This window comes from Aspergillus brunneoviolaceus, assembly GCF_003184695.1.
Source record: "Aspergillus brunneoviolaceus CBS 621.78 unplaced genomic scaffold BO95scaffold_19, whole genome shotgun sequence".
In the NCBI taxonomy this organism is placed as follows: Eukaryota; Fungi; Ascomycota; class Eurotiomycetes; order Eurotiales; family Aspergillaceae; genus Aspergillus; species Aspergillus brunneoviolaceus.
This window is the reverse complement of record NW_020290749.1, coordinates 36,314-61,618: the sequence shown is the minus strand read 5'-3', so window position 1 is coordinate 61,618 and position 25,305 is coordinate 36,314. Positions and strand designations below refer to the sequence as shown.

General features: G+C 53.3%; 10 protein-coding genes across 10 annotated transcripts; 5 read left to right on the top strand and 5 right to left on the bottom strand.

The window, feature by feature from the left end:
* Positions 1-529: 529 nt before the first annotated feature.
* On the bottom strand, positions 530-2,749 carry BO95DRAFT_73106 (putative lysophospholipase). Its single transcript, XM_025592182.1, has 3 exons — positions 1,552-2,749; positions 1,123-1,487; positions 530-1,058 (listed from the first exon to the last, which is right to left on the bottom strand). Exons 1-3 carry the CDS (start codon positions 2,558-2,560, stop codon positions 720-722), a joined length of 1,713 nt encoding a protein of 570 aa, XP_025444192.1. The 5' UTR covers positions 2,561-2,749; the 3' UTR covers positions 530-719.
* A 1,909-nt stretch (positions 2,750-4,658) lies between these two features.
* BO95DRAFT_430026 (FAD-dependent oxidoreductase) lies at positions 4,659-5,836 on the top strand (the record flags this gene model as incomplete). The annotated part of the gene is made up of 3 exons (XM_025584925.1): positions 4,659-5,039; positions 5,097-5,494; positions 5,548-5,836. The coding sequence occupies 3 exons, from the start codon at positions 4,659-4,661 to the stop codon at positions 5,834-5,836; spliced, it is 1,068 nt and encodes a 355-aa protein (XP_025444191.1).
* Positions 5,837-6,937: 1,101 nt separating this feature from the next.
* On the top strand, positions 6,938-10,772 carry ireA (bifunctional endoribonuclease/protein kinase IRE1; the record flags this gene model as incomplete). The annotated part of the gene is made up of 2 exons (XM_025583469.1): positions 6,938-9,957; positions 10,014-10,772. 2 exons carry the CDS (start codon positions 6,938-6,940, stop codon positions 10,468-10,470), a joined length of 3,477 nt encoding a protein of 1,158 aa, XP_025444190.1. The 3' UTR covers positions 10,471-10,772.
* A 418-nt stretch (positions 10,773-11,190) lies between these two features.
* BO95DRAFT_461741 (uncharacterized protein) lies at positions 11,191-11,699 on the bottom strand (the record flags this gene model as incomplete). Its single annotated transcript, XM_025588846.1, has 2 exons — positions 11,191-11,448; positions 11,502-11,699. The coding sequence occupies 2 exons, from the start codon at positions 11,697-11,699 to the stop codon at positions 11,191-11,193; spliced, it is 456 nt and encodes a 151-aa protein (XP_025444189.1).
* Positions 11,700-11,730: 31 nt separating this feature from the next.
* Positions 11,731-12,195, bottom strand: BO95DRAFT_461740 (uncharacterized protein; the record flags this gene model as incomplete). Its single annotated transcript, XM_025588845.1, has 1 exon — positions 11,731-12,195. One exon carries the CDS (start codon positions 12,193-12,195, stop codon positions 11,731-11,733), a length of 465 nt encoding a protein of 154 aa, XP_025444188.1.
* A 1,857-nt stretch (positions 12,196-14,052) lies between these two features.
* BO95DRAFT_440991 (ICL-domain-containing protein) lies at positions 14,053-14,568 on the top strand. The gene has a single exon (XM_025586084.1). It carries the CDS (start codon positions 14,281-14,283, stop codon positions 14,446-14,448), a length of 168 nt encoding a protein of 55 aa, XP_025444187.1. The 5' UTR covers positions 14,053-14,280; the 3' UTR covers positions 14,449-14,568.
* Positions 14,451-15,935, top strand: BO95DRAFT_440989 (isocitrate lyase and phosphorylmutase). The gene is made up of 3 exons (XM_025586083.1): positions 14,451-14,791; positions 14,846-15,398; positions 15,462-15,935. The coding sequence occupies exons 1-3, from the start codon at positions 14,482-14,484 to the stop codon at positions 15,820-15,822; spliced, it is 1,224 nt and encodes a 407-aa protein (XP_025444186.1). The 5' UTR covers positions 14,451-14,481; the 3' UTR covers positions 15,823-15,935.
* A 223-nt stretch (positions 15,936-16,158) lies between these two features.
* BO95DRAFT_440988 (YggS family pyridoxal phosphate enzyme) lies at positions 16,159-17,390 on the top strand. Its single transcript, XM_025586082.1, has one exon. It carries the CDS (start codon positions 16,264-16,266, stop codon positions 17,092-17,094), a length of 831 nt encoding a protein of 276 aa, XP_025444185.1. The 5' UTR covers positions 16,159-16,263; the 3' UTR covers positions 17,095-17,390.
* BO95DRAFT_358428 (tRNA-ribosyltransferase family protein) lies at positions 17,283-18,892 on the bottom strand (the record flags this gene model as incomplete). The annotated part of the gene is made up of 8 exons (XM_025582403.1): positions 17,283-17,469; positions 17,519-17,706; positions 17,754-17,831; positions 17,883-17,940; positions 17,987-18,307; positions 18,355-18,438; positions 18,491-18,741; positions 18,815-18,892. 8 exons carry the CDS (start codon positions 18,890-18,892, stop codon positions 17,283-17,285), a joined length of 1,245 nt encoding a protein of 414 aa, XP_025444184.1.
* Positions 18,893-19,254: 362 nt separating this feature from the next.
* BO95DRAFT_430021 (wax synthase family protein) lies at positions 19,255-20,526 on the bottom strand (the record flags this gene model as incomplete). The annotated part of the gene is made up of 2 exons (XM_025584924.1): positions 19,255-19,711; positions 19,769-20,526. The coding sequence occupies 2 exons, from the start codon at positions 20,524-20,526 to the stop codon at positions 19,255-19,257; spliced, it is 1,215 nt and encodes a 404-aa protein (XP_025444183.1).
* Positions 20,527-25,305: the final 4,779 nt, after the last annotated feature.

The following is a 25,305-nucleotide window of genomic DNA, read 5'->3' as shown; positions in this document are numbered from 1 at the left end:
AATTCGTGCTGGTGCTTTCTTGCTTTGTCTTTGGGTTTCTGAAGGGTGTTCTATAGCTTCGCGGTGTACGTGTTGAGTCGAGAGGATATTCTCCGCCGAGTCTGGTTGGTAGATAAGATATCGGGTGGAAGAATGTCTGGGGAATGTCTCCGAAAACTTAGCCCGGGGTGGGCTGCCCAGTGGAGATCTATTCATGCTCTTTACCGATGGGGCGGTAGTACTACTCAACAACGGTGATTGGTTTAGTGAACTACTACTCCAATCAGTGGCAGGGGCACGAGAACGATCGCAGCTAAAGTCAATCTGGGGCTCCATGAAGAGATTCACTATGTGGAGCATGGCATCTGATAAAGGCTGGCTATCTATTATAGCGACATCTGAACTGAGAATGAGTATGGTTCTGGTAGAGAGAAATGGGAAGAATATTATTGCTGGTGTTGGCACAATCGGCTATTGTGCAATGGATAAACCGAGATCTTGCCAGTCTTCTAGTCGTAACTGCATAGCTATCGGATAAACACAGGCGATCTAGGACCATCGAATAATGGAGAACTGCGGAGGACGAAGACATACTCAGAATCTACCCCGAGTACCCACAAGCCACCATTCGCACCCGCCTCACTGCTTTATCAGGCGTGAACACATGTAAGGTCAAACCCAGACCTTCCCTCCGCATCAGCTCCAGATGACACCTCTGAATGTATATCGTATCTTTACGTTCAAGGCGCCGACCCGGCCATCAGAATCTCCGCCGTGCGTCCTAGCGAAGTGCCCTCATCGTCGATCTCCTCCAACTCCCGATCGCTGACCTCGCGCGGTCCAATGCCGGCCAGACCCCACACCGCCGGGCGTCGTCGCGCGAGCAGCTGCGCCGCCGTCCGTTCATCTGAATGCAAATGTCCTCCCGATTTGCGGAGTAGCAGCACATGCTCCGAAAGTCCAGCGTTGGCTGCCAGGAACAATGGTGTGCGACCGTTTCGATTCCGGATGTGTACTGAGCCACCCTGGAGCAGGAGGTATCGAAGAATCTCGACAGATGGAGAGGTGGCCGCCAGATGCTGCAAGGGGAGTCAGTCGTCTTGTCCGGCTGGTAGTCAAAACACGATAAACGGAGCCACTTACGATCGGAGTGTTGCCTGAGTAGTCCGCATCATTGAGCAGCCAGTGATGCTCCCTAACCACAATCTCCTTCACCCGTTCAATATCCCCTTGGGCAATCGCGTAACCCAGCACAGTCAGAGACTGAACGCGCTCCGGAAGAGCACCGTCTGGGTGACGGAACACAGGTTGCGATACTTCGGTCAGTTCTCCGCGCAGAGAGACGGACATGTTCTTCGCGACCCATTCGGGTGTGGAGTCGGGCAAGGCCAGGAGATACGCCAGCTTCGTCAACGCCGCTTCCGTAGTCAGGTCGAGGCCTGCGACCACACCTGCGCGTGACAGGCTCATACCCGGAGCATAAACGGGACTGACACTTCCCGTGAGACCTGTGTTGTCCATGTTAGACTCAAATGACATTGCCACGGTAATTATGGGCCAAGCGAGACTCACATTGGGTGACATTAACAATGACAATCCCTCTCTTGATGGCAGCAGCCAGCACGTTTGTCATAGCATTATCCTGTCCGCTGGGTGCGTTTCCAGCACCAAAGGTCTCCAGGACCAACCCACGGAGTCCATCTAGCTTCAGCACAGCATCCACCATCTCCGGCTTGATACCTGGGAAGATCCGCAGACAGGCGACATGCGTGGTGTCGAGGTTGGTCTGAATGCTGAAATGATCCAGGCTCTTGGGTCGGTTAACCAGCTCCCAGTCAACATTTGTGCGCATCGACGTCGTGACCGCCAACGGGGGGCAGTTCGGAGAGTTGAAGGCGGCGAAGTCACTGGCCGCCACCTTGCACGATCGGTTGCCGCGGAACAGTCGATTGTTGAAATACAGACAGACTTCCGGGATCATGAAGTGGCCCGCCACAACGAGTGATCCGAGAAGGTTGTCCGTGGCGTCGTTCTGCAACTCGAGCATGGGAGCCTGGGCTCCCGTGAGAACGACCGGTTTTCCGAGGTTCTGCAGCATGAAGCTGAGGGCCGAGCACGTATACGCCAGACTGTCTGTGCCATGCAGCACGACGAATCCGTCGAACCGCGTGTAGTTGCGCTCGACGGTGCGGGCGATTTCGGCCCAACCCTTCGCGTCAATCGAACTACTGTCTAGCAGCTCCTCAAACTCGAACACGGTGTATCGCACGCGCCGCCCGTATGCGGTGACGGGGGTGCGCAGACTTGGGTGACCCTTCACCTCTTTGTCGGCGTTCACCACCACGTCCATCATGCTTGTGTGCGAGCCATCATTGAAGGTCGGGACTCGGGCGAGGCACTGTTCCTGGAACCCTCGGGCAGGTACGAAACCAGAGGGGGACTGTCGCATACAGATGGTACCTCCGGTCATGATGATGAGGACGCGCGACTCGGGGATGGAATCCTCGGGCTGCTGCTCGGCCAGTTCAGGCAGCGCTCCGTTCAAAGAGACCATGTTGGTCAGCTCTGATGTCGATCGCATTGTTTTTTATTATCTGATAGTGTTGTTGTTCTCAAGCCCGAGCTGCCGTGGAGAGAGGAAGGAGGGGAGAAAAAAAGTAAGGCTCGCGGGGAGGGGCAACAAAAAATAAGAATGCGGGGCCTTCCCCTTCAGGCAGGTTTGTGTTTTTGGAGTGAAGCTCAAAGTTACTTTTTTAAACTGCATCGAAAAGGCCAGGCCCCCCACCCACTTTATTCTTATTCTTGTTGGGGTCACAAGCAAAGTGGTGGTGGGCAACTTCGCCCCAATTGGAGAAGGCCCAGCAAACCTGTTATACTGTGAAGGGAGTGAGTGATCATTTGACTTCGGACAGTACTGTACCCAGGCCTGATTCTCGGCTTACTTCAACCCAGTCACTTGATGGCGTGCTGTCTAGGGACGAGGTTCTGCAAACCTAGCTTGCATGTGGTACGAGGAATTCTAACATTAATTGATCCCATGCTGCAGTTGACTGAAACAAATTTTTGGAGTAGGTTGGACTACAACTCCGATTTCCGGCCGTGGCGTTACGTAACTTACTTTCTCTCCATGCGATGCTGGAGGAGCACGTGACTGCAGAGGGGCAGAATGGCTTGTTAGACCGCCTCCACTACCGCCCCGGTCGGGCAGAACCTAGCGAACATCGCAGTGGTCCGGGCTGATTTTCGATATGAACAGTCCTGAAAAAACACTCTGGGATACTGTTCAATTTAGGCGGTAGCATACAGAACCGGCAGAAAAGAGTGCGACCGCTTGGCTCACCGCCCCAGTTGGCAGAGACTAGCGAAACTCGTAGCTCTCTAGGCGGATTTTGGGGATGAACAGTCCTGAAAAAACGACCTGGAAAACTGTTCAATTTAGGCGGTAGCGCGAAGAGCCGGCAGAACCAAGAAGGACCGCTCGGCTCACCGCTTCCACCGGCAGAATATAGTGAATCTCACGGCAGGGGATTCAGGCCTGAAAAAACAATCTGGAAAACTGTTCAATTTAGGCGGTGGCAGAAATACCCGGAGCAGGGACGTCCCGCTGCACCACCACACTAGCCGGCAGATGCAAACAATGCAATATCACGCCAGGCCATCAGCCATCTTCACCATCAACAATCTCAGGTCTTCTCTTCCCACTGCAATCCACTTTGACATCCCCGCACCGGAGAAGCTTCTTGAAACCGACAGAGCAGACTTGTTCCCGCTGGGACGTTCAGGAAACTCGATTTGCAAGACATTCGAAACTGCGAGCCAGGAATGCAGTTTCATGTTGCAGCGTCATGAACGCGTTTCAGATCTATTTCTGTACAATCCCACTTCGCTAAATCTGCCTTTCTCCGGTCTCCTGGGAAGAAAAAACCACTATACGCATGATGAACTGAACTATCTCCAAAGTCACTGTGCTAGAGATGGAACAATCGGTGGAATCGGAGCTCCCCCACTTGTCGGGAGTGGCCGCGTGTGCAATCCTCCTGTTGCGGCCATGGCATGCTATCTGTAGCAACATGCCCTATCAGCGTTGTCGATGCCTTGATTGCTGACGAGGCCTCGATCGACTATCGCATAACGCAGTCTTAGCCATCGACATGAGTAGGCGAAGGAGGAACGACTGTTAGCAGGATCGGGATAAAAGTGTGCTTGCCAGCAGCGGCTGGACCCGACGGGCGGGTGGAACCGCCTGTCGCACTCCTCCATCTGGGCGCTTCGATCCGAATGCCCACCGCCGCAACCAGAGATACTGCCTTTTCTCATGAGGCCATGTTATCATAATCTTGCGGGTCTGCTCGGCAAAGACACTCCCCGAATGATTATATATGCTGTCCAACCCTCACCTGTGATTCCTTTGGATTTGTTCAGCATGAGCTAGCTCCGCCACAGCTCCTCGCCACGTGTGGTTAAGCGGTGCGAGATCCTTTCTTATAGAGTTGTACTGTACCTTGGATCCGTCTTGACAAAGGCCCCCCTCTCTTCAACACTCCACTTGCCTATCTTGCTTGTCTTGCTTGTCTTCACCTCTTTTCTCAACATCCGACGAAGCTGATGTCGGCCGGGTCGGACAGGCAAACCTCCACGAACTTATGGTAGTGCACAAGATCCTCACATCCTTGGGCAAGATGGGTCAACTCCATGATTCCTCGAGTGGCTCAAATGTCCCCTTCCCGCAGCGTCCTGTAATCATCCTTGGTGCTGGAATCATCGGTTGTGCCACGGCGAGACTGCTCTTGCAAAATGGTTTCCGGGTGGTGTTGGTGGCAGAATATCTCCCCGGCGATCAAAGTATATGGTATGCATCCGCCTGGGCGGGTGCAGCATGGCACGCAGCAGGGGGCATCAGTCCCGAATATCGATATATCCAAGCCGTCACTCACCGCCATTTGCTTCGAATGGCCCAGGAAGAACCTGACTCGGGCGTTTGCATCGTCGACTCATATGAATACCTCGAACAACCTCCTTCCGAGAACTCATCAGCTTGGGGCAAAACTGTGCTCTCCAAGGTAGGATAGATATCACTTAGCATGCCCCAGCAACTGGTTTCGCTAACCCCGCGTCAGTGGCGTGACCTGCAACCAGGAGAATATCCTTCCGAGTTTAGCTGTGGCTGGCGCTATGAGACTCTTGTGACCGATCCGACGATCCACATGCCCTATCTGGGTAAGAAAATCACCGAGCTGGGTGGCCAGTTCATCCGCAAGCGAGTCGAGTCTCTTGAGGAACTGCATCATATGTTTCCCGAGTCCAGCATTTTCATCAATGCCAGCGGGATCGGAAGCCAGACCCTCAAGGATGTGCGGGACGATCGGTGCTTCCCTGAAAGAGGCCAAAACGTCTTCTACAAGACGGACAACTGCCGGACCATGTACTTCCGGAATGGGCAGGAATACACCTATGTCATCCCCCGCCCAATGTCGCACGGTGTGGTCCTTGGCGGCGTGAAACAAGCAGATAGCCTGTAAGCATTGTTTGGAGTTGGGTCGGCGGAACAAGGATGCTGACTCTTTGCAGGTCGCCCGAGGTCGATATGGAGATCGCTCGAGATGAGATTGCGCGGGCGCATCGACTCGCGCCGGACGTTGTCCCGGAGTCGCCCTCCGAGGCGGCTCTCAGCTATATTGTCGGAATCCGACCGTCGCGACGAGGGGGCTTCCGCTTGGATTCTGAGCGGCATGGAAATCGGGTGGTTTTGTCTGCCTATGGCTTCGCGGGTGGTGGCTATGCCTTCTCGTACGGCATTGCTGATGCACTGGTTAAAATGGTAGAAAGTGCCGAGAAGGATCAAGTCTTACTTGGATGATCATCGTCTTATCGGCAGATGATTGTTAATGCCCACATCGTTTGCTAGTTAGCGCGATATGTTGTTCTTCTAAGACCCAGACTTGATTGCAGTGTGGAGTGCACCGGATGGCACCACTGAGACAAAGCAATCAAAACGATTCACCTCCTGAAGAAAAACTTGGATGAGGAGCGACTCTGTAACTAGTTGTGGCTATGGACAGAATGTCTTACGTCTCTCGGATTGTCATTATCTCGATTATATTGACTCAATTTTGCATAGAATCATGTAGAAAGGTAAGCACAGAATTTTTTTCACTCCTCAACACTGCGCCTCTTGTGTTCTGTGTAGTGTGTACCTAGTACTGGGTAGTTGGCGTGATAGCCCGCACTAGACCAGGTTCCTTTTGGCCCCCTTAATCGGATTTGGTATCAGACAGAGACTCTAGGCCCAAATGAGTATCAATCTTCCGGACCGTCCGTGGAGCGGGCGGGCTAATCACCTCCACAATTCCCATCCATTCCACCCATTCCACCCATTCCACCCATTCCATCCATTTCATCCATTTCTTTCATTTCAATCCACACTTTGCCGTTCTAGGGCTGACGGGCCGGTCGGGGCTGGGAGGCAATGCAATTGGCGCAAACGCGTCAGCAGTGAGCAGCCGTAAGTTGTAAGTGACTGTACTTGTAACAAACAACTAGCAGTTATGCATCACGTGCCCAGCAGGCGGCAGCTAACTGACTTAGTACAACCACCGACCTATTCACTGCGGGCATTCCACCTGGGCTCCTTCCCTCTTCCCGCCCTGTCATCCAATGCATCCACTCAATTCCTCCTCCTTCTTTTCAATTTCAATAATCCATCCCCCCCTCCTCTCTTCTCCCTGTCTTTGAATCTCATCTCCCTTTCTTTCTCTTCATCATCATCTTCTTCTTTTCTCTATCCCCATTCTTATTTCTCTTTCTTATCCACTTCTCCCACCTCTTTGAGGCCAGCTTCGACTCATGACACTCTCCGTGTCACCACACCCTTTCTAATCCTCCCACTCTCGTCCACACAAACCCCCCTCCCCCACAATTCTCCCAAATCCATTTCTTATCATCATAGGAGTTTCTCAGCATGCGGTGGCGGCTGCCTGGCGCCCAGTCGACCCTTCCTTCCAGTGTCGCACTTCTCCTGCTTCCAGTTCTTGTTACTCCGCAGCAGTGGCAACAACAACGACATCCTCAACAGCAATATGACCTTCCTTCTACTGTTTCCGTCCTGCAGCAATCCCACGGACCCCCAGCGGGAAACAATCCTTCATACGTCTCGGATGTGAAGTCCAACGATGTGAGCGCCCTTGCAACCATGGCTCTGGCGGGCTCTAGCCGCGCCGTTCGAGCCCCTCCTGCCCAAGTCAGCAGCAGCTCTTCCGCTGGGCTGGCTCCGCAGCTTCACGCGCGGTCTTTGCAGGACTGGAAGGTTGAGGACTTTGTCCTTCTGGCGACCGTCGACGGTTCCATTCACGCTCGTGACCGCAAAACCGGTGCGGCTCGCTGGGCCTTGGAAGTCCCTAGCAGTCCTACCGTCGAAAGTATCTACCACCGATCCAACCGCTCGAGCTTCGATCGACAACAACCGGAGGATGATTTTATCTGGATAGTGGAGCCGAGTCAGGGCGGTAGCCTCTACATCTACAGTCCTGGCCCGGATGCAGGATTACAAAAACTCGGGTTGACGGTGAAGGAACTTGTCGATGAGACACCTTATTCCGGGGATGACCCCGCCGTTACGTACACGGCACGGAAGGAGACCACTCTGTATACCATCGACGCACGATCGGGGACTATTCTCCGGGTGTTCAGCTCCCGCGGCCCTGTCTCATCGGGCCAGGAATGTCGAAAGGTTGACGGTCTGGATGGGGATGCAGAGTGCGAGACCCCTTCTGGCACCTTGGTGCTCGGTCGCATAGAATACACGGTAGCGATACAAAACACAGAGACGGGGGATCCCATTTGCACGCTAAAATACTCTGAGTGGACGGCCAACAATCGTGACATTGACCTCCAGAGTCAATATGTGAACACAATGGACCAAAGCTTCATCTACAGCATGCATGATGGCGTGGTCTTGGGATTCGACCATTCTGAGATGGATCGCCCACGCTATACTCAACGTTTCTCGAGCCCCGTCATCCGGGTCTTCGACGTGGCTCGCCCGGTTGGCATTGACTCGCCTGATCAGCCCACGCCGCTAGTCCTTCTCTCGCAACCTTCACAACCCCCTGATCCTGACTATGGATCGATCGATGATCGCGATTCACGCGTCTTTATCGATTGCACAGAGGCTGGTGGCTGGTATGCGATGTCAGAGGAGAGTTACCCCCTCGTGACCGGGAGAGCCAAGATGGCACAATGTTACAAGAAAGACTATCTCCGTCATGGGCAGCCGTTGACGAGTTTGACCACAAGTCAACAGCAGGATGCCTTAGCCGGAGTCCACTCCCTCCATGCTCCTCGTGTCATTCGCCGCCACATCCCAAGCATCTCGGGGCCCTCGTCCGCAGACTTCTCTAATGATACCCCTCCTCGAGGGGTCGTCCAAAGTTCGTCTGAAATAGCCTTGCCGCCTGCTCTTCGGCACAGTACCATCATCCGCAAGGGCTGGGATAATGCAGTCGATATCTTCGTCACGCTCCTTTTGCTGTTCTTCGGTACCTTCATCTGGTTCAATTCGCATCATATCCAGGAACTGGCCAAACAGAAGTTGGACTTGAAAAACATCATTGTGTCATACGGGCAGCCATCACTGTCGACGCCGTCGACCCCAGTCATCGATGGTCCTCATATCAAGCGAGAGGTTGACGAAACCCGGTCAGCACCAGAGGTCATGGTTGATATGAGCGTTTCTGAGGAGCAACAGTCTGCCGGTGATATGACCCCCAAGCCTAAAAAAACCGTCAACACCCTGGCGCCTGATACGACTCCTCGAGTTCGCATCCGAGAGCCGTCTCAAGGACCCGACGCCGATGATGACGTGGACGACTTCAACCTTCAAGAATCTGAAAAGGGCGACGGCGAGAAGCCGAAGAAGAAAGCTCGCCGTGGACGCCGTGGCGGGAAGAATCACAGACGTGGCAAAAAGCCCACCGAAGGCGAGGCCAACGATCAGGCAGATCGCGTTGTAGAGGAAGTGAACAATCTCCAACCCCAGTCACGCCTGGAACCTGATATTCAATTGACCCGGACTGTGTCGAACGAGATTGTTCAAGTGGGTGGTGTCCTCCAGATTGGTCGTCTCAAAGTCTTCACCGAGGTGGTGCTAGGACATGGAAGCCACGGCACTGTCGTTTACCGCGGGTCTTTTGATGGCCGAGACGTAGCTGTGAAGCGCATGTTGGTCGAATTCTACGACATTGCATCGCACGAAGTCAGCCTGCTGCAGGAGAGTGATGACCACGGGAATGTCATTCGGTATTACTGTCGGGAACAGGCTGCTGGGTTTCTCTACATTGCGCTGGAGCTCTGCCCAGCCTCGCTGCAGGACGTTGTCGAACGTCCGGGCGACTTTCCCCAGTTGGTTCAAGGTGGCATGGACATGCCCGACGTTTTGCGCCAGATCATTGCGGGTGTTCGGTACCTTCATTCTCTCAAGATTGTTCATCGGGATTTGAAACCGCAAAACATCTTGGTCGCGATGCCTCGCGGTCGCACGGGCCTGAGCTCGCTGCGGTTGCTTATCTCCGATTTTGGCTTGTGTAAGAAATTGGAGGATAACCAAAGCTCATTCCGCGCGACTACTGCACATGCGGCAGGTACCTCTGGCTGGCGGGCGCCGGAGCTGTTGATGGATGAGGACATGACCCCGGCCATGATGAGCACCGAGTCTCAGCACACTGAATCTTCCGAGCCCGCCGTAGTCGATCCTCAAACGAACCGTCGAGCGACTCGGGCTATCGACATCTTCTCCTTGGGCTGCGTCTTCTATTACGTGCTGACCAGGGGCTGCCATCCGTTCGACAAGAATGGGAAATTCATGCGGGAGGCCAATATTGTCAAAGGCAATCACAATCTGGATGAGCTTCAGCGGTTAGGGGAATATGCCTTCGAGGCAGAAGACCTGATCCAATCGATGTTAGCCCTGGACCCACGCAAACGGTAAGTCACGCCACTTGATTCTTTCTCCACTGCTAGCAAGTCTAATCCGGTTCCAGACCCGACGCGAGCGCCGTTCTGACTCATCCGTTCTTCTGGCCTCCCTCCGACCGCCTCAGCTTCCTGTGCGACGTCTCGGATCATTTCGAGTTCGAGCCACGTGACCCTCCGTCGGATGCCCTTCTTTGTTTGGAATCCGTTGCCTCGCGTGTGATGGGTTCAGACATGGACTTCCTACGCTTGTTACCCCGCGATTTCAAGGAAAACCTGGGCAAGCAGCGTAAATACACTGGATCCAAGGTTCTCGATCTTCTGCGGGCTCTGCGCAACAAGCGCAACCACTACAACGACATGCCTGAACACCTCAAGGCGCACATTGGTGGGCTACCGGAAGGCTACCTAAACTTCTGGACTGTGCGATTCCCCAGTCTACTGATGAGCTGCCACTCGGTCATTGTGGAGCTGAAGTTGACTCGCATTGACCGATTCAAGCGTTACTTCACCCCTGTGGAGTAGAAGTGCAGCTTTGTGCATATGGAGACGAAAGCTTCGGGTACATATTTTGGAAATAGTTGACTAAAAGCATTTGGAATATATTTCTCGTGATTTCTACGGTTTAGATAACTTACGGCGCCTTGCAACACCTTTGGTGAAAGCGCGTTGGACTGTATAGACTGTTTGCATCGAGTGTCTCGTCGAAGAAATCAATATTGTAGTAGTGCAAATTGGGAAGAAAGCTGACTCCCTCCAGATTGCTATCGCATGCCCAAGAGAGCGGCGGATATGAGTCATTCTATTGATTGAGAAGCACGCGGCTGAGAGGCGGGACTGCTCGCGTGAGACCATGCACTTTCACATGCTATTTCTCCGGTGCTCCGCAGGCCTCACAGCTCCGCTGGACAGTATACTCCGTCACGGGTACAGCCGAAAAGGGTGGCATGCATCGGAGGACATTCATCTCCGGGTCTGCCCCTGCCGCACCCCGCAGTTTCGGGTAGACCAACTGTACAGTACATACATAGTACATGTAACTGAGCTTGGATCCAGGTGGCGATTGTCAGAATCATGTGACTTTCGCTGCAAATATGTCCCCTCCAAGGTATCTATAGATACCTAGTATGCCTATCCCAGCGTGCAATTCCACGCCAGGCGCACTTCGGAGCCCAGATACTTTTCGATCAACTCCCGCCGTGCCTCCCACGAGGGAGCCTCCAGCAACATCGCCGGCGACACCCATCACCGATTCATAATCCGCGGATTGGCGCCGGCATCGCGCAGGAGCTGGGTCATTCTTTCATTGTTCTTCAGAATTGCCCGCATCAGCGGGGTCTCGCCGCCATCATTCAAGGTAAGATCAGGAAGTACACGCGGATCCGCCAACAGGATAGCCGCTAGGAGGTCGTCGTTCCTCTCTACCGCCAGGCCGAGGGCGGTCTCGCCTTGATAGATTCGATTCAGGTCAATCTCGTCGCGATTGACAACCAGTCGGAGGAGCTCGGGCTGTCAGTGAAGCACTGCACTGTGCAGCACGGGCTGGGGGCCGCTACGGCCGTTGGTTCCCAGGGAAGCGCCGCGTTCGAAGAGCATGGTGACGATCTCAGCGTGGTCCTGCCGACGGCGGCTAGGAGCGCGGTCTCCCCGCCATGTTTGATGATAACATCCAGCTCTAGTTCCGGTTGCTGGGGGTCATCGTGGTAGGCGAGGAGAGTGCGGACGGCGGCCGTGTGGCCGCGGATGGCCGCCATGAACAGTGCAGTGCGACCCGCCTTCTCTCGCTTATTGGGTCGGCCCCGTGCGCCAGAGAAGCTTGATTAGTGCAGCATGTTCTATGGCTGCTGCGAGCAATAGGGCTGTGTATCGGTTCTTGTCAATCATATTAAGATCGACCGGCGGCGGTGGCGGGGACGGTGACGGTGACGGTGACGGAGATGACGCCCCCAGCAGAAGCCGGGCCATTTCCAGGGATCCATTCTCAGCTGTGAGACTGATCACCGGTCGTCTTTTGTCGCGAGACCTGACATTGCGGTCGGCCCCGGCCTGAAGCGCCTTGCAGGCGATGGAATAGAGGTCGTTCTGAACCTCGTATAGCAAGGCGGCGGTTGCATCACGCCGGTATAGACACGGCACCAGTAATTTATAGACTCGACGACTGACTTGAATTAGTGCTGCGAGGTCGGTTTGCATTTCAATATATGATTCCACCTGCAGAAGTAGCTCGTTGGGAAGCGTGTTCAGAGACATTGTGCTTTGAGCAAGACGAGCATAGTATATGTCTGAGGGGCATTTGCATGTCTGGTACGAGGGAGCAGACTTGCAATCGCAGGATTGTTCCTGAGTGGACGAACTGACGAACGTGTAGCCACGCTAACATAAGATCGAATTGATAACAGTGTGTGGTCTGTTGTTTGCGCTGAAAAGACCATCTATGGCCCAGCAACGGCAGAATGTCACCAAGTTGTCGTTACCGCCTTATCATTGAATCCATTGCGCCCCACCGATCTCATTGGCTGCTGTCTTTGTCTTCCGTACACTACCCGCTTGCCAAGCAAACCTGATCTGAGTCCATCTCAAGTCATAATTGAACGTCCCTCCTTTGCTTCTAGCAGTTGTTTGCGCCTCGAGGGACTCCCGTGTGTATCAAGCATGAGCACCTTGTCACAGATTGCGAAAGACAAGCATGCGTCAGAGGGAAAATGCTACTGAGCGAGGAGACTAACAGATTCGAAGTGGCACTTTTAGGCTTGATTATACTTGCTTGGACCAAAGACTATAGAATGAAATATGTTTCTGTTTGACTCAATGTTGCCAGTCTATTTCCGATGAAGTGTTTCATTAGTATTTCATCATAGGCCAAGCAAGCACCTTGGTGGATCTCATCAAAGAGTGTCGTGGACTTCGTGGGATCACGGGAGGAAGCTCCTTGAATACCCGACGATGCTTTTCGTGGCCGTCGAATATGCAGGCCGTCGAAGTCGATCTGGACGAGTCAGAGGATCTGGCTGGGTGTGGCCGGCGAGAGGCAGTCGGGACCGAGGTTAATTTTCGTATTGATGCCTGCAACCTTGGGCTGCAGTACGCGTATGGTATGGTAAGCTGATCCTCCGCCTGCCTTCCCCCCCTTACCCCCCCCCCCCCAGGAAGCACATGCATCGACGTCATGGACTCACTCGTATACTTCCTCTTCCTCTTCCTCTCTCTTACTCTCTCCCAGCATCAAATTGAAACAGGCACTTCTCAGAGCACGACTACTAGAGCCGGTTCTGGCATTGTCCAATGCTCTCTCTAAGTCATTATTGATCTCCTCTACTATGCCAGAATACAAAACCACGCTGTCCGACCCGAATATGCCAAGGACCATCCATCGCCGCGGCGTGGCGACCGAATAATAGCCCCGGAAATGCCTCAGGCCCGGGGGAAGGTGGAGGGTCTCTCCCCTTAGACCGAGGATCTTCAGCAGAACGTGATCCTCTCTCCCGAACCTCATCCACCGACCACTCAGCTTGCTCCTTGGCTCCGACCATGACTTGTGAATCTGGGACACGGTTAACCTAATTCACCTCCTCATGTAATTCCTGTCCACCCTGTCCACCCTGTCCACCTCTCCAGTTCCCCCAGTTTTCGAGACATGCCGGGTGCGTCTGCTCGACCACCCTTTTTGTCCCGCTGATCCGAACGTTTACCGACGACTGGCCCAAAGTCAATGACTCTGACGCACCGACGATGGCGCGTGTGCATCTGCTGCTCCTGCTCCTGGGCCTTAAATATCGACCCTTTGGCTCGTGATTGTGAGGATCAGTACTTTAACCCTTCTCTTACCCTCCGTCTCCTCGTTGCCTCTTTTCCCTCCGGACTCTCCACTCCAATTTGACTTTCGTTCTTCTTGCTTGTCTTACTTTCCCTGGTCACGGTTCTTATAGATCAGTAGACTGGCTATACTGCATACACTGTCTCGGCTTGCTTCCTGATTCCCTCCTGTTGCCCTCGCACCACCCCTCCCGTCTCACACATTATGGGTCTACACGAAGACGAAGACCAGAAGTATCTGGAAGACGTCCAAGCCGTCAACGCTTGGTGGAAGGATCCCCGATGGAGACATACCAAGCGCCCTTTCACTGCTGAGCAGATTGTGGCGAAGCGCGGAAACCTGAAGATTGACTACCCATCCAATGTGCAAGCCAAGAAGCTCTGGAAGATCTTGGAAAGCAACTTTGAGGTTAGTCCAGACCTTCGGAGGGGGTGGATGTGAAATGAAGCTGAAGCTAACTATTCTCCTTGTGCTTGCAGAAAAAAGTGGCCAGTTTCACATATGGCTGTCTCGACCCCACGATGGTCACCCAGATGGCCAAATACCTCGACACTGTCTACGTATCGGGCTGGCAAAGCTCTTCCACTGCCTCTTCCACCGACGAGCCCTCCCCGGACTTGGCGGATTATCCTATGGTAGGTTTGGGACATATGGAAAGGGCTTGTTCCCGTGCTGACGTGAGGTACTAGAACACTGTCCCTAATAAGGTCAACCACCTCTTCATGGCCCAATTGTTCCACGACCGGAAACAACGCGAGGAGCGCATCACCACCCCCAAGGACCAGCGCCATAAGGTGGCTAACATCGACTACCTGCGGCCTATCATTGCGGACGCTGATACTGGCCATGGTGGGTTGACTGCCGTGATGAAGCTGACCAAGCTGTTCGTCGAACGGGGTGCGGCTGGTATCCACATTGAGGACCAGGCTCCAGGCACCAAGAAGTGTGGCCACATGGCCGGTAAGGTGTTGGTGCCTATTAGCGAGCACATCAACCGCCTGGTTGCCATTCGTGCCCAGGCCGATATTATGGGTACGTCTGCCTTTCGCGCAGAGTTACGAACTTGACTAACGGCGAGCAACGCAGGCACGGATCTCCTGGCCATTGCCCGAACCGACTCCGAGGCCGCCACCCTCATCACATCCACCATTGACTACCGGGACCACGGCTTCATCATTGGCTCCACCAACCCCAAGCTGCAGCCGCTCAACGACCTGATGGTCGCTGCCGAGCAAGCGGGCAAGTCGGGCAATGATCTGCAGGCGATCGAAGACCAATGGACCGCTCAAGCTGGCTTGAAGCTGTTCGACGAGGCCGTCCTCGACGCCATCCACCAGGGCTCGCACAGCAACAAGCAAGCCGTGGCGGAGGACTACCTGCGCAAGGTCAAGGGCAAGAGCAACAGCGAGGCCCGCGCCCTCGCCAAGAGCATCACCGGCGTCGACATCCACTGGGACTGGGACGCGCCGCGGACCCGCGAGGGCTTCTACCGGTACAAGGGCGGCACCCAGTGTGCGGTCAACCGGGCGGTGGCTTACGCCCCGTTCGCGGATCTCATCTGGATGGAGAGCAAGCTTCCGGACTACGCGCAGGCGAAGGAGTTCGCCGACGGGGTGCACGCCGTGTGGCCCGAGCAGAAGTACGTTGTCCTTTGCCAACACTTCTTTTCTTGTTGATCAAGCTGTGCTAACATGAGCCGCAGACTAGCATACAACCTCTCCCCCTCGTTCAACTGGAAGAAGGCGATGCCCCGCGACGAGCAGGAGACCTACATCAAGCGCCTGGGGGCCCAGGGATACTGCTGGCAGTTCATCACCCTGGCCGGGCTGCACACCACGGCGCTGATCACGGACCAGTTCGCCAAGGCCTATGCCCAGCATGGCATGCGCGCGTACGGCGAGCTGGTACAGGAGCCCGAGATCGAGCAGGGCGTCGACGTGGTGACGCATCAGAAGTGGAGTGGTGCCAATTATATCGATAATATGTTGAAGATGGTGACGGGCGGTATTAGCAGCACCGCGGCGATGGGCAAGGGCGTGACGGAGGATCAGTTCAAGCATTGAGGGGGTTTAGATGTGTAATGGCTGGTGAGATTGACTCTTACAACAGTTGTAGATACCTTTTGGCAGTTCAATAGTTTCAAGCTTTTATATATTTCGGTCGGGGATCTTCTGTGTAGTCTCGATCTGTCACTTGAATTTGAGTTAATCTCAAGAATACAGGGTAACAGAATAAATATACCTACATTGAGGACGTAAACCATTTTGAATGCTACTCTATGAATTCTGTCATCAAACAAGTGTTTAAACACCATCCCCATAATCCAGACCCCTCATCACGTGCACCCAGCTGAAAACCCCGCTGACTCATCCCAAGCGGGGCATCACCATCACCACCACATCTTCTCCAAATATCACCTCGAGACCCCTCCCCTCTTGAACAAACCAGCACCAACAACCCCCCCAAATCCAGCACACGGGGAGCCTGACCAACACCACTCCAAAATGGCCACCCCACTCACCGCGACCCCGTCCCGCACGGCAACCCTCCTCAGCAACCTCACCACCGTCTCCCTCCGCATCACCACCGCCGCCACCTCGACCTCCACCACCACCTCCAGCCAGCCCAAAGAACCGCGCCTCGTCGCCGTCTCCAAACTCAAACCGGCCTCCGACATCCTCGCCCTGCACACGGCCCCGCCCACCGGCGCCGGCCACCTGCACTTCGGCGAGAACTACCAGCAAGAGCTCCTCGAGAAGTCGCGGCTCCTGCCGGGGACCATCCGATGGCACTTCATCGGCGGCCTGCAGTCGAACAAATGCGTGACGCTGGCGCGGGAGGTCCGCGGCTTGTGGGCCGTCGAGAGCGTGGACAGCAAGAAGAAGGCCTCGCTGCTGAACAAGGGGTGGGGCGAGCGCGCCCCCGCGCTGCGGCGGGAGGACCACGCGGCCCGGCTGCGCGTCTTCGTGCAGGTCAACACCTCCGGCGAGGCGGAGAAGTCCGGCGTCGAGCCGGGCGGCGACGCGGTCGAGCTGTGTCGCTTCATCCGCGAGGAGTGTCCGGGCCTCCGGCTGGCGGGCGTGATGACTATCGGGGCGATTGCGAGGAGTCGGGCGGTGAAGGAGGGGGAGGAGAATGTGGATTTTCTGGCGTTGAGGGCGGTCAGGGATGAGGTTGTGCAGGGGTTGGGGTTGGCGGGGGACGAGGGGTTGGAGTTAAGTATGGGCATGAGTGAGGATTTTGAGGGCGCGATTCGGTTGGGGAGTGATGAGGTGAGGGTTGGGACGGGAATCTTTGGCGAGAGGCCGCCGAGGGAGGAGGCGAGGGTTGTTTAGGGGGTTTTCGGGCGGGGGGATGTGTATGAAAAGACGGTTCGGGGGTTGTAGATGTGGGTTTTGAGGATGGGATGGTAATGATTGCTGGGTTCGGCTGTAATATGTACTCTATGGTTACACTACATGATGTGGTATCAAAAGTTTAGACTATCGTCTATCGCTGGCGCTTCTCTATATGCTGCGCTGCGCTAATCGACCATGAGATCCACCCCTACGCCCCGCAGCGCGTCTACCACCCAGCTGGGATAGTTCGACTTCTCACCATATAGATTGGCGAAGAATTCGCGCAGGAACGTCGGGAACCGATCCTCGAGGATAGCCTGCCGAGCGGATCCCATCAGGGACAGTAGGTAATGCACATTGTGCATGGTGAGACTGGTACCGTTAGTATCCCTGTTTCAATTGTCAGAGACAAGCAACCTACAGATGAGCCCCCACAGTTTCTTTGGCTGTCAGGTGGTGGATGTATGCACGCGTGATCCCGAGTCCGCCCTGATCCCGCGGCCGGCAGATGCTGCATGTACAGCCTTCTTGCACCGGCCGGAAATCCTCCGCGTACGACCGATGACGCAGATTCAATGTGCCGCTGGGGACGACCGCGTTGCCGAAGCGCTGGTCCATGTTAGTTACTGTTGATTCAACGCAGACAGGAGACCTACCGCAGTTCGTGTAGGCCAGACACAATCAAACATGTCTGCGCCGAGAGCGACACCAACAATCAAATCCTCCGGATAGCCCTGTCGATCGTCAGTCTCCAGTAGTTAATAACTAGAAACACTGCTGCCTACCACTCCCATAACATAGCGCGGCTTCTTCTCGGGAAGCAAGCCCGTGCAAGTGTCCACCCTGTACTCATCAGCTTTCGCCTCTCTTTTGGCAGTCAAACACATACACCTTGCAAAAGTCCTCCTTGGCCTCTCCGCCGGAAAGACCCCCGATGGCAATGCCCGGTGTATCTCGAGCGACCATCGCTTCACAGCATTGCTTGCGAAGCTCCAGATCCAACCCACCCTGGATGATACAGAACAGATTTTGTCTCTCCGGGTATTTGTGCGCGTCGATGCACCGGTCCAGCCATCTGACCGAGCGCTCCATCGCTTCGTGGATACGGGCGTGATCCGGGGATGTGGTGGCGATGACGTCGTCTAATTGCATGATGATGTCGGAGCCGATGGAGTTTTGTAGGGAGATCGAGTGTTCGGGAGTGAGGAGCCTGGTCCTGTCAGATATGCATCGGTTTTGTAAGTGGGGAACACGCACATCGGAGTGCCATCATGGGGACTGAGGAAGCGGACGCCTTCCTCGGTGACTTGGGCGAGTTTGAGGAGGGACACCATCTGGAAACTACAAGCCTCTTGTCAGAACCAGTCCATCGAGCTCGCAAACGTATGCTCACCCTCCGCTGTCCGTGAGGATATTTCGATCCCACCCCTGCAACTTGTGCGCACCACCGATCGCATCGAGAACCGCCTGGCCTGGCTTGAGGCCAAGGTGGTAGGTGTTGTTCAGACAGAGTTGGCAGCCGGTCTGGCGGAGTTGATCGTACGTCAAGCCCTTCAGGGAGGCTTGGGTCGCGACAGGCATGAAGATGGGGAGAGGGACGTCGCCATGGGGGAGGTGGAGCGTGCTCGCGCGTGCTTTCGTTGTCTATAAGAGATATGAGATGAGCATGAAGCCATTCCATCGCATTCATCGCCGAGAGACAGGGCCGAGTACTGACGGAGCACTTGGCGTGTAGATCAAAGGTCAATGCAGAGGGTATTGGTTTGCGCGGGGGCGTTGATGTCGAGGTCGACATGGCTACGATGCGAGCCCCGCTCGGGATTATGCAAAGCGGATCGCGGGACAGAAATGGCGCTGGAGCCCTGAAGACAGATAAGACGCTGTGTTTACTGGGGCGAACTCTGGCGTATGTCATCAAGAGGTTTATTGCGACGAGAGAGAACGTCAACGATGCTTCAGCGATGTGTCGGGGAAGATTATCGCAATCGGCGGAATACATTTTGCCTGATTTGTGCGGTTTGCTTTGTTTGCTTCTGCGCCTTCCCCGCATTGTCGCCGTGCGGAGAATCCCTTCTCTTCCCACCTTCTTCACCATTCACATCTTATCCGAAACAGCACTCGTTCTCGCATCATTATCACCGGTCATTACAGTCATATCTACCCAAGCATCATCCTTTTTATTAAGCCAACAATGCTCACTGGAACCACCGAACCATTGAGGCCCATGTTAGACCGATACAGCACCGGATAAACATACGCAGGAAGCGACCAAGCCAGGAAGCATCCAACCCAGAGAAAGCCAACAATGCGCTCTCCCCGCAACGCCAATCGACTACGAGAAGAGCCGCGCAGACCGACATAAACACGGACTGCCAAATCCTCTCCCATGAGGCCGAATGCCTGGGTACAGAAAAACTGCACCGCCCCGGAGGTAGAGAACGACAGCCCCATCGACACATTGATGAGAAAGTGCATCAGAGCCGAAGTCCCAAATACTATCAGAATCTGCGCATATCGGTGCACAAGCGTCTTTGGCGACAGGTCAAGAACATCCTCCGCCACAAATCGGGCGATCGCGCGGAATTTGTGTGTGTTGGACTGGTGCCAGACGCGACTAGATCCTGAATCAGTTGGTTGCCCATTGTGACCGTGGAGACATGGGGTATCTTACCTCCAGAGTCGTCGAAGGCTATAGGCCTCCATTACAGATCCGCAGAAGGGAGGCCAGTCTTGTGGCTCGCCCCATCGCATGAACACGCTGACAAATGCGAAGAGATTATAGAATCCGCCCTGACTGCACACTAGGCCGACGCCTGAAGCAGCCGCGGAGAATACGCGAATGACTATCTCTTCCACAGTGACTTCCGACAAGCGACGAAAGAACGGCACTCGGGACGCGACTAGAAAACGAGATCCCACCTCCGGATCGCTCATTGACCCGAGCACATCGAGGCCGATATAGCCGAGGATCATGAAACTGAAGGCTCCGCGGAGGAATGACTCTCGGTCTTGATAACGTGGCTGGGGGATGTTGCGCGCTTGCTCAGGGGTCCCAATGCATCGCGCGTTGAAACATGCCCAGATGCCGTATCGTAGCCGGGCCGCCCAGGTCGAGTCCGACATTCCTCGGGAGCCCCTGCGCTTTGATTCCGTGGGCTTGTTGACACGACTGGGCCCAGGGAATTCCCAACGCGTCAGCAGACCAACGTCGGCAAAGTGAAACAGCAGCATAACAGAGTAACCGCCTGCTAGAAGCGCCCAGGGTGTGCGCACAAAGTATTCGAGCGTCGTTGAGAGGCAATGGCTTACACATAGTGACAGAAGCGCAAGTGCTCCGGGCCGTAGGGCTGATTGAGCCGGGGTGAAGCCGAGTGTAGATACCACTACGACGGTCTCGAGGACCATTGACAAGATAGGATTGAGAAACATCCTGGTGCTGAAGTGAAGTTGTCACAAGGTGTCCGAGGAGTAGGAGGGGTGGGCCGGTGAAAGATGACAGGTCATATATGAGCGGGCCAACGTTTCATTTCTAGCAAGAAACTGGAACACACTTTCACGAGGCTGAGCAAATGGCACCCCTGCAACAGGCTAAGTTGTTACAACAAAGTCGAATATCCATTTGGTGTGGGCTGCTTTAGTGCTTACGTGCTCCACTCACTGGCGGCTCTGCTCTACGCACCAGAGCATTAGTCTAGCCCCACACCAGCTGCTGAACTTGAAAGTGAAAATAGTGACCGACATCTGACTCCCTTGCTAAGTTACATGCGGTGTCATGAGCATCCGAGGAATCACAGAAGCCCACTAGCCTACACGATTGAGTCAACAGGGCAGGAATCATCGTTGGCTCATCGCTACATTGAGTACAGGATTGATGACCTCTCGTGTCAACTTCAAATCTTCTCGGTGCGGCTCTTGCAGCTAGATCTTCTCGACCTGGCACACATCCTGGAGCTTGCTCAGTAGCGACTGGCTGTTCTTGCAGACCTCGGCCGTCTGCTGCAGCTCAAACGTCTTCCGGATGCAGCACCCGGTTAGGTCGCTGGAACGTGCTCATCCTTTCATTCACCTCACAAAAGATTTCCAGTGCGCGATGACTTTGTCCTAAAAGCAAACTTGCCAGGATGAATATCATGTAAAAGTAGGAGGCATCAATGGCCTCTTCTGACTCGTAGTCTGCTACTGGGGCCGAGCCTGTCCGGAAAGATGAGCTCGACCTTTGGCAATGGTTCCACAAGGGTGTGAGCTCCCCGAGAAATGTGCCACGGTGGATGAGCTCGTCTACAAGCGCTGCAAGGCCTTTCGCGGAGGTAGGTTCTATCAAACCTGGTGGTCCATGGTCAGTGCCCCGAATATTCCGTACTTCATGACTACTTACGAGGCGCAACAGATCGATTATACGTACCATTCCACGAATGCGTGACAAAACGTCCGACAAATGGGTCCTTTCTCAAGCCCCCAGGCAGGAGGCTTGACGCGTCTTCCAATTGTCTATAGGCGCTCTCGAAAAAACCGTGCTCCATATAAATCAAATCAAGATTCTTTCGAGTCCAGAAGGTCAAGATGTGGGGTTGTTGCAACGGCGCAAGACTTCCTGCCAGGGCGCGTTCATACAAATAAGTAGCCGCCACGTCGTCCCGGACGAGCCGGAAGACTCGGCCCACATAGAAGCACAACCTGGCCAGTGTCACTTCATCGGGTGTCTCGGTGTAAGACTTGGAGAGGATCTCGATGCATGTCCGGGCTTAATATACGTAGCTACTCCGGAGGACAAATTCCCGATCGGTCATACTCGCAAAAAAGTTCGCAATCATGGTCAAGACAAAAAGAGAGAGGTTGTCCCGAGCCAGCTCCAAACAGGTCGCTTTGAGCCATTCCAAGTGCATCTGGGCGATGGTCAGCTCCGGTCAAACACACGTCCTTAGAATTGATGTCCTACAGGGTGCATTATCAGTCTGGTATCGACCCGCTGCAGCAGGGCGACTTCCACCAGAGAATCGATGGCAACCTCACGACGATGGGATCTGCTCAGGAGAGAAGAAAGGTCCTGCGGTAAGGGGGTGTCGGGGTAGTCATGGACCAAATAGCTTTCCAGCGAACTTTTCAGTGGGTACGTGTTCGCAGGCCGTTGTAAGAAATCGTCGCTGACACCTCCGGGGCCGATCAAAGCGAGAATTTTGAGCAGAATTTGCGCATCTGAGGACAGGCTCTGGTAAGACATTCGGAAGGTGGAAAGTATGGGGAGGACATTGGTGTCCGCTACGCGATATGCCCACAGCACAGGCTTCATGCCTTCGTCCTTGTCTTCATAGAGTCCTGAATCGACCTACCCGCGGCTCGAATGTAACAACCCGCCTGCTCGATCGCCAAGGGGAGATATTTGAGCACCTCGACCAGCTTGTGTGCTTTTTGCTCTGAAACCGGCGAAGATTAGGTCATGATTGTTCATGACATAAGAGGTGGCCATCAAGGAGAAGCCCCGCCCAGCTCAGTCCGCTTAGGGTCTTCTGTTTGTCGGTCTCGCTGACGCTGGTGGTGAGCTCACTCGCTTGAACGGCACCGATTGAAGCCCCCGCGCCGACCAGGATCGTCAGATGTCCTTTTGTGTCTGGCCCGTGTGGCAATGCAGACCGGATCTTGTCCACGTACATTGTGTGGAGTTGTCCAGTCGGCGGTTCCAGCTGGGACTGCAGACTGGCGAAATTCATCCAGGAGTGATGCCATGGCTTCCGTCTCCTCTTCTGAATTTGTACTTGTTGTGATATGCTGCTACTCTAGATCGAGGTGCGATGGTGGTGCCCCAACAAATGGAATGAATTACTGTGTTTTACCATGGCAGAGGTTCTGGTAGGGCAGTCCGGGGAAATTTCAATTTATGTGGCCCCTCTGCACGGCTGCTGGGCATACCATCATTGTCATTTCGTCAACGGCGCCATGTAGCCATGTCTCTGGCTATCTTGCACTTATGGACAAGCTTTCAACACGATCGCAATGGCGTCCGAATACGATAAAACCCCGAACTAGACTCTGTCTCCGGAGTCGTATTAACGGCCAGTGGCTGACGGCTGGAAAGGATAATTGGAGCCCGACGATTTAAATCAATGGCTATGTCTGTACATTTACCATGGTCAACGAACGTCGACGTCGCTCGGGGCCTGAAAAGCACTGACCTCACTGTTGGCCTTTTGAATTGAGGGCGAGATGCGCGATGCCACAGACTGCAGCCAAATTCCGTTTGCATCGTACTGCCCGGAACACGAATGGCTGTACTGCCGAATTCCACAGAGTAAGTAGTTTTAGGGTTTGGAGATGGACTAAAGTCCTCCCACTGCGCTGCCCCGCATCCAGCCCTGGACTCACTCCGATCAATTCATTTCACTTTTGACATGTCGAGATTCCCAACCTGACTGTCACTACATTGAGAGTATAAGTATGGAGGTAACAAGAAATTCTGTTGATAATTCTTCTTGGAGAATTGCACAGGCGTGGCGTGTATGTGCTGGTGACGGAATTCTGTCCACGGTGTCGGCGGAAATGTCATCATCTGGCCTTCCGTCAGACAGCAACCCTCCGCCAACTGACGTTAATTGGGGCTGAAGAGTTGAAGGCAAAATGGCTGCTATTTCGTCGCCACTCGATATACTTAGAAGGAATTATCCCGTGAGGCAACTGAACGGCATGTTAACAGCGACTAAGTAGTATTGGTGTCTATTCTATACGAGTTCCGCATGTTTCTGGAACACGGCCCAGGCCCCTTAGCTGCGGTTGCGTTCGGCGAGCCGCCGTTCTTCTGTGATGGTCGCGGTTATAATACCGATCTGCTGGTTTATATTATAGTTCTGGATACAGCCGCAGTAAAAGCGCAGTACTTATACTATTTTCTCCGGCCGGTTTTTTTCACCAGCTACTATAGTAACTCCGGAAGAAATACAAAAATAATACCTGCAATCCTAATTATTGCCTACTATTTATAGTTAGTACAGTCGATCTATAGAATTAGTTTATAATATAAATCTAAAAGTAGATTGGTGTTCGAAAATTATAGAAATTAGTAGAATAAAGACAGTTTAGAATAACTGAGGCGAAGAATTGCCTGATAATAAACCAGTAATTATTATTTATACAATTAGTTAAAAAATTAACAGAAAGAAATAAAACTACAGGTATATATAAATTATATATATTAATAAAAAATTCTTGCAGCTGAGTCGGCGCTATCTTAGATAAATAAAAAAATATAGTTAACTACAGTAATTTTATTCCTATACCGAAGAAAAGCTTGGCTACTAGCCAGTAGTCTTAGTATATCGCGAAAAATTTAATTATTATATTTTATATTAATATCTTTCAGCAGGCGACTTACAAACACAGAAGAGAACAGGATATATATAATTATAAAGATAAAAAAAATAATATATAAAATAATCTTACGTCCGTATCCGTTGGTTATATACTAAAGAAGCTATATCGCAAGTTATTAGTACTAAAAATATATATATATATATATATATATACTAATTCTTACAACTTATAATTTAACCGATTGTCTGGCCAGTAGACTGAATACTATTCCATGCCGAGATATACTTGCCTGCGATGATCGACGTTCCGGGACTAGCCATTTGATGGAAAGACTGTATGAGCAGAACTGCTTCTTATTACCCCTAATGCTTAGCAATTTGTATGGGATTCTACTGCTGACGAAGCCATACCAGTCGAGAGAGATATGACTTTCAGCCAATCAAAGCATATGCCGGAAATAAGATGTTTGAGAGATTCAATGGGAAAGTGTATGTCATGATAAATTCTATCTGTTCATTATTTTTCAGGTGATACAAATTCTAATATCCTGCTCTCGAGCGATCAAGGGAGCCATTACGCATTAGCACAAATAAAGCTATACCAAGTACAGGGCTGAAACTGGATCGCCTTATCCAGCATTATCACGAGCCGAGACCTGGTCTATTTTAAGCTGTCCGTATGGACGATGTTTATATGTTTCTAGACTTCTTACTCTTATTAAGATAACTAGGAGGGAATTTCGGGCTTCCACAGTTCAAAGCCACGTAGTCGGCCTCTGCGACTACTATTGTTCTTCGCGATCGGATTGACGAATAAGCATGTCGTGGCTGTCTTTCATCTCTGCCGAAAAAGGTATTAGGCCAGGTAATTTGGGTTGGCAGTATTGAAGCTGGGGACAAGATTTGCTCC